The following is a 7,858-nucleotide window of genomic DNA, read 5'->3' as shown; positions in this document are numbered from 1 at the left end:
GACCTAATGGACTTGGCCCAATATACAAGTAACGGACTAAATAATTACTAATAAATGACTACATAATTACTATTTACAACATTAAGGAATGCAACATCTTCAATCTCCACAATGATGATATTGCGAATCTTCTTGCCATGGAATCGTATCTTGTTGTCGATCTCCATTGTTTTGACACATTAACTAATAACAGATTTCCCCCCCCCCCCCCCCCCCCCCGAGCCCCCCCCCCCCCCCCCCCCCCCCTCCTTCATTGTATGAATCTTAAAATCCTTTCTCCAAGACCGGAAAATATGCATACTCCACTGATATTTCTTTTCAGGTCCCCAGAATCCTTGAAGTTTCTTTATAGAATAATTTTCAAGTTAGAACAATCAAGAACTTTAAAGGTACAATTTTTTTACCGTCAAGTCCTTCAGCTTTCTTACTTCTGTGCGGCCAATAGGAATGTTGTTGTCTTCTATACTAGCTAATGCACTCTTCTTTCACGGGTTCAGTTTTTACATGGCTCTGATACAACTATTGAAATAATAAAATCCACGAATACGGAAAAAGGAAATGCTTCATTAACTTCATCGCATATACTGATACAAGTATGTTATAGGCAACACAATAATAGCTCAAAATCTGAAATACAACAATAAAGAAACCCACTAAATCGCTTATTGCAACCAGATGCCAACATTACTTCATAAAGAGTAAATTACTACGCTACTAACTAAAACTTAGGCAATTTAACATGAAAAAATAGATAGAAATAAACCTAATTTTTTATATATACGGGGAGAGATCTTTTTGACTCCAGTATAAGATTTAAAAGTCTTACTATCTATTTCAGTCGTTAATTTCCGTCCATCTAATAGTTATTATTTATTAGAAATTAATAGTTAATTAATTTGTATAACTCAATAAACTATAACTGTTAAATAAATGGAAATCAATGATTTAGATGTGGAGTAAGACTTATATGTCTTACACCGAAGTCAAAATATCCCCTCGGTGTAAGAATAATAAGTCTTACACCAAATCTTAACCATTGATTTCCATGAATGTAACGATTGTGGTGTATTTGGTTATACTTATTAATGATTGTGGCTTATTTGGTTATACTTATTTTTACATCGGTGTAAACACACATACACACAGGTCGGGATCATTTCACATCAGTATAAGTTACACACACACATTGGTGTAAGAATATCTGCCCCTAGGATCATTTTACACGGGCAGGGATAATTTTGCACCAGTATAAGCTACACACACACTGGTGTAAGAATATCCTGCCCCTAGGATCATTTTACACCAGTGTAAGTTATACACACATGTGCCGGGATCATTTTCTACCAGTGTAAGTTACGCACACACACTGGTGTAAGAATATTCTACCCATATATATATATATATATATATATATATATATATATATATATATATATATATATATATATATAATGTTGCCTTTCATATATTTTAGAAGGTCTAAAATCCGGTACGAGGAAGAATAACTTAAGGAGATGATCATATTGTTGTAAATAGTAGTTTATTAGAGTCCCACACCGTGTAGGTTTCTTTGTAATTTCTCTTCTTTCAGTTATATAATAGAATCTTTGTTCTGTAGTTGAAACACACGAATTACTCACAAGCCTCTCGTGTCATGATATTCAACATAGTATCAAAATTTCAGTGTCATGAGTTCGATCCTTACCTCTTTCCACTTTTTCTTATGGAATTTCCGAATACTGGTAGGTGAGCTTTGTACGTTGTCTACCCTTCAAGCCCAGTGAGCTTTCATGTGAGAGGATGTGTTAGAGATATATAAAACCATTATCCATCAACTTAAGATTTTGGGTTGAATTGATTATTTAGACATATGATTAACAAATATCTATCACCCCCTTTGTTTGAGTCATTTAAGTGCTATCTCCAACTCTTGAATCCAATCACAAGGATGCAATTTCTTGTATCAAGTTTCCATGACTCTATGTTTTGGTCAAGGAAACTTAAGGTTACTGGGAGGGAAAGTGATCAAGACATCATATGCCAATTTGCTAAATATACTTCAAAGTATAAATTACAAAATAATCATCAAAAGATGACCATCAGGGAGTATTGAATCCAAGACCTTTTTTGTTAACCTGTTTGATCCCCCCAGTTGAGCCAGATCTCATTGTCTAGATTTTCATGTCTACTAGCTATGTTTTGGCTTTTAAATTTGATTGAAACAACCTGTGCTTCTTCTTGCTACAGATCTTACCTCCGTCCATGTGAACTAAAATTTAGTCGAAACTGCACCCAAAAATAGTTCAGTTATGTCATATTATTGTGTAGGAATGATTTCTTAAGGTTAAGAGTATATAGGACATATTATTTCTATCAAGATTGGCTCATATATTGTTAGTAAAAACTAAACAATAGTTGCTGCCATCAAAAAATCGACAAACAATTTTTACATGGGAAAAAATTCCTACTCTAATAGAGATGTCCCGCTCTAATTTAAGTTAGATGTTAGTTGGATAAAAATCACCATAAAACAAAAACGTTGCATGATGAAATTGTCAAAAATCGTTGGATTTCATTCATTAGTACTGGAGTTTATGTAAAATCAGCACTGGTAACAGAGATTAGAGAAGGACTTTTAGAAGGACATTGAGTACATGAAGACTACAATACAACATCAATAAATGGCATAGCCAAGAGAATGAGCATAATCAAATGGAAACAAATTGCTTGGATGCATGCAAATAGTCAAATTTGTTTGAGTCTGTGTGATCCTCTATACTTTTGATCTAGATTTTGGGAAATTCTTAGGTACCTAATTAAGCACTACATCTTATAGGTGCTTTCAGTCGATTGGCTTCCTATCTTATCATTTCGGCTTTTATCTTATGTTTGTTATGGGTGCCAACACAATGACACACACATTATATTAGCATGTGAAGAAGAATCACATAAAAATTAGTGGGAATTCTTGCTTCTGCATTCATAATGAGTTCGTTTGCGGTTCCAAACTTCAATTCTGTAGCTAAAAGAATGAATTTTTGCTCCGGCCACTACTACTTTTCTCTTCTCATTTATTAATTCAAGGATTTTTGGTTTTTGCAGTACTGGCGGAATGTGGTGTTGTATGAACAAGTATACGATGCAATCCAATATACTGAAATGCAAGGCAATAAGATTATATTTATATTACTAATATCTATACAGAATTCTAAAAAAGCAATAAGATATATTCCTATTTTACTATAAAAATATATCATTTTCTCTTATTTATTTCTAAAAAGTATTAGCAGATGACTAGAGTAATTTTATTTTATTTTGAATTAGTATATCTTTGAATAATTTCCTTCTATGGTCCACCTAAAAGGAAATAACCATTTTCTTTCGCAGTCAAAGTATTAATCTAGTTATCAAACTGACCATTCAAAAGATAACAGCGTTAGTCACATTCCAAACGTGCTAACAACCAGCTAGGGGTTATAAAATACTTAATGATGATCAGTTTCATACATAAATGTTCGAAATTAATTAAATATAACCATAATTTAATAAATGTTTAACAAACTCACACCAAGTAGTATTAGCTGGTTCCATAAAAAGAAGATGGATACAGGAGCAATCAATTATACGGAATTGTAATCTTTACCGCAAATTACCCAAACACCAATTTATGTGTGACCTAAAACCATAAGTGGAAAGATTCATATCACACTCTCTCTTTTCGACCAAACATATATGGTTTCCTCACATAATCCCACATGCAAAGACCAAAGGGAAATGTTGTCCTTTGAGATGGCTGAGTTTAGAGGATGAGGTAAACGCTATATATGAGCTAATCTTGCATCCCCAAGAAAACAAATACACTTATTCTCAAGCCATGCTTAGGACCCATCCAATAGGAGTGTTAGATATATAATATAAAATCATTGATAGATCTTCACTTAATAACGTGATATTTTGGGATCAAATAGTTGTTTATCATGGTATTAGAGCCAGCCTCCGTAACCGCATGATAATGAGTTCGATCCTTATCGCCCCCACTTTTTAGCAGAATTAAATTAGCATAAGTATGAGCTTGATGCATGGTCGATGTTTCACACAAAGAGCTCGTGTGAAGAATTGTATTAGAGAGATATAATTAATATATATAAAAAATCATTTATGAGCCTTAACTTAATTGCTTGAATTTTTAGGTGAAATGGTTGTACATCAAGGAGAGAGCCTTTTCCCTTATGTGGCATATATTAACTGTTTGTGTCATTCAAGTAACTCTTTGGCACGTGAACTAACCTTGTCAATTTCTACTCTGGAACTTTTGTCTTGACTTGGAAGAGCGACTATTTTTAAAGTTGCAAGTTGAGGGAGTTCTATTTTTTGAATAAAAGGAAGCGTGTCTCTCCCTTTTCATAGGGTATCGAATCTGTTGACTCTTCCAAAACAACAATGGAGAATCAGCCTTCAAATGGAAGAAAGGAAATGGAACAAGAGCTACTCAGAGGGCATGACATAGCAAACCAGTTACTTGAAGTACTTGTTCATAAATCGAATGCTCACCATGGAGATGTAAGAGGGTCAATGTTACCATTTGCTGAAGATCTTGTGCGCAAGGTACTGAGATCATTCACAAACACACTTTTCATCTTGAACACCAATAATGATGTCTCCAATGAGGTGGTTGTTCCTCTCACTGTCAGAGATTTCTCTTCTTCCGCTAATTTCCAAAAGCCTGAGGATACAGATGAGACTCGCGAGAGTTTCTTCAACCCTAAAAGTAGAAGAGGGTGCTACAAGAGAAAGTAAGAATTATAAAGTCATATATACCTTGCTAGCAAATTACTTGTTATGATTAGTGTTGATTATCATATTTGGGTCATCCCGCTCTCCTTAAGAAATTGATAGTATCATGTTATGTTATGATAGACAAAGATGCAAAAGTAAATATATTTTGTGTTAATCTCTTATGACATTACATTATATACAATATTCTTTAAGAAAAATGAGAGATCAAAATCCATTGTCTCCCGTTCTTTAGGATCTCAATAGTTCTTGTAGGTCTGAACTAATATTCAGATTTAATTTTATATAACTTTCTAAGTAGTTTAACTTTTAGGTTAAATTAGATTTCATCTCTTTATTTTTGGGTTTAACTTTATATCTGGGTTCAAGTTTTTTTTTTTTTTGAATTTTGAATTTTTTTTTGGAAATCATCTGGGTTCAAGTTTGCAATTAATCTCAAAGCTTTTACTTTCAAAGATTACATATTATGCTGAAAATATTCCCTTGATATTTTTGGCATAGCCGATTTCGCTCCGTCTATTGAACCGAACCGAGTACCTTATAGTCCAATAATTTCATTGCAGTTTCAAATAGCATCTTAACTTGGTCAACAAGATTGAATGGCCATGATTACACAATCATTGGATTAACTGTGATATAAATGTTTATTTCACAAATATTTAGTTAGTAGATTACTGGATTAGCTGTGCAAACAATGAATTAAATAATAATTTTATAATTGGAATGTTTGTCTTCATAAGGTCAACTGCAACAACTTGGGAGAAGGACAGCGCAAATCTGATTGACGATGGCTGTGCATGGAGAAAGTATGGACAAAAAATGACAATGAATGCCAAATACGTTAGGTATTCTTCTACTTCAAATTATAACCTACCAAAAACCCACTTTATCTCTATAGGGGTCTCTCTTCTTAATGATGTATCCAATATGATCAAAATACTTTGATGTTGTGTGTAGGAGCTACTTCAGATGCACTCACAAGAATGATCAAGGTTGTCCCGCAATCAAACAAGTGCAGAGAATTCAAGAGCACCCTCCATTATATAGGACAACATATTATGGGCATCACAAATGCAAAAGCTCTATAAATTCAGAGATAATTTTGGAACCTAATTCTTCTTCTGGCTCTTCTACATTCCTTAGCTTCAATAACAGCCTTCCAAGCAGAGAAGAACACCCTTTTTCATCATCACTTTTTGCATCCACGAAACATGAGCCTATGGAAGTGATTCCCAATGACCATATTGCTCACAACCAATTGTCTTCGTCAGATTACCTCATGTCATGTGACTATGAACATGATTTGAGTTATTCGAGTCATGTTACTATGCTACCATATACCGAATTTGTTCAATTTGAAAACGTTTATGGGTGCAGCTTGGATTTTGATGTCTAGGCATGTTTCAGTCTATACAAGATCTATTTATTTCAAAGAGGGCAAGACATTGGTGATTTCCTCATGGAACAGGACTTAATTCTATGGATGTTAGTTACCTTACTTAGGAAAGTCTTTGCCAGTGATTGAGGGAGCTATTAATTCTCGAAAATTTTTATTTATTTATACAAGTTAATTGGCATGTTTTACAAACATAAGGATTAATTCATTCACATAAATAAATTAAGGAGCAAAGCTGTGTCTGTGGAAAATAATTACTAAAAGTAAGTTGATGTTGAAATGTCTCTTTGTGTTGTTTTCTTGTGTGTGTGTTAGAAAGTTGAAAAGTTGTATATATTTAATAATGGTGTTATTAGTAATGAAATTGGTATTTATGGATGTTTATTGGTGATTTAATCGAACTGTTATTAGTGGTGTAACGAGAATCTTTATTAATAGTATAATTCCGTTTAAATATTTAGAGCTTTGTATGTGTTTTAACTTTAGAGCTTTGTCTTCTCAACAAAAAATATTTAACTTTACACAATAGGTGTTATTCAGTTGGCAAGTGAAGTAGATGTTCAGAGAACTTGAGTTCGATTCTCACCATATACACTTTTGGAGAGGAGTTATTAAAAAATTTAACTGTTACTAAGCTCTGAGTCGAGATTAGTCTCATAGCCGGCTCAAAGAATTAAAATTTGTGGAGATATCAGTGGGGTTGACTCTCCTCAAAGAGGTAATTAGGGTCGGTATAACAAAAAAAAAAATATTTAACTTTTAGGAAAGAAAATATTGCACCTAAATTTGTAAAAAAATACCAAGCACTTGTTGGTTCGAATGGCATAAAATTCTATTGTCCTCAAATGAGATCTATAAAACAAATAGAGTATTAGGATTATTTGTTCCCCTAAGTTATCAACGAAGTTCAACTCCGAATTAGTTGGAGTCCAACGGATTCATACCCAAAATTCTTACAATACTTTGTCATGGCTATGCATCTTTACTTTTAAATGATAGAAATTGAAGTTCGTAAACATATATATGAAGGGGCAGGATCCTTTGACACTGGTGTCAAATTTAAAGTTTGACACCTCGTCTGAGAGCCGTTAGATCAAAAAAGATCAACGATTCTGATTTGTAAGCATGTGACACCATTGATCTTTTTTTATCTAACGGCTCTCAGACGAGGTGTCAAACTTTAAATTTGACACCGGTGTCAAAGGATCCTGCCCCATATATGAATATAAAACACCATAATTATAATAAGATCAAATGTACTAATGTGCGCATCTTATTTGACCATCTTTAAATGAAAATAACATCTCGAGCGCTGACGAGGGCGGGGAGTGATCGCCGGTGCAAAGAGGCACGGACAAGGAGCGACTTCTGACAGGCTTCCAGCGGGAGATTACATGAATGAATCGAATCGACACCCGAAAGAGAGAGATTTCAAAGACTGTACAAGTATGAGACTGCACAGTTTGGGATAGCTTATAAGAATTAATTGGTACTACCTATACTAACAAGATGCATCTTCTTTTCGGTAGCCCGGAACGAAAGAACTCCATAGTTAAGTGTGCTTGACTTGGAGCAATTCTGAGATAGGTGACCTCCAAGAAAGTTTTCCCAAGAAATGTGCGAGTAAGGAAAAAATACACTGAAAAGTCTCGTGTTAGTATGTGGGGA

At 34.0% G+C, this 7,858-nt stretch overlaps 1 protein-coding gene across 1 annotated transcript; it reads left to right on the top strand.

Moving 5' to 3' along the window:
- The first annotated feature begins 4,440 nt into the window (after positions 1-4,440).
- LOC133314274 (WRKY DNA-binding transcription factor 70-like) lies at positions 4,441-6,190 on the top strand. Its single transcript, XM_061515724.1, has 3 exons — positions 4,441-4,793; positions 5,535-5,639; positions 5,752-6,190. Exons 1-3 carry the CDS (start codon positions 4,441-4,443, stop codon positions 6,188-6,190), a joined length of 897 nt encoding a protein of 298 aa, XP_061371708.1.
- Positions 6,191-7,858: the final 1,668 nt, after the last annotated feature.

This window comes from Gastrolobium bilobum, unplaced genomic scaffold (genome assembly GCF_033153095.1).
Source record: "Gastrolobium bilobum isolate Gb01-03AN ecotype WA unplaced genomic scaffold, APGP_CSIRO_Gbil_v1 utg15370, whole genome shotgun sequence".
Classification (NCBI taxonomy): domain Eukaryota; kingdom Viridiplantae; phylum Streptophyta; class Magnoliopsida; order Fabales; family Fabaceae; genus Gastrolobium; species Gastrolobium bilobum.
This window is presented reverse-complemented; position numbering and strand designations above follow the sequence as displayed.

What these genes read in the sequence shown, in the direction of transcription:
- LOC133314274 (XM_061515724.1), top strand. Translation starts at nt 4,441, where the DNA reads ATGGAGAATCAGCCTTCAAATGGAAGAAAGGAAATGGAACAAGAGCTA. An exon ending in AGAGGGTGCTACAAGAGAAA is followed by an intron (nt 4,794 to 5,534) that starts GTAAGAATTATA and finishes TGTCTTCATAAG; the next exon opens with GTCAACTGCAACAACTTGGG. An exon ending in ATGAATGCCAAATACGTTAG is followed by an intron (nt 5,640 to 5,751) that starts GTATTCTTCTAC and finishes TGTTGTGTGTAG; the next exon opens with GAGCTACTTCAGATGCACTC.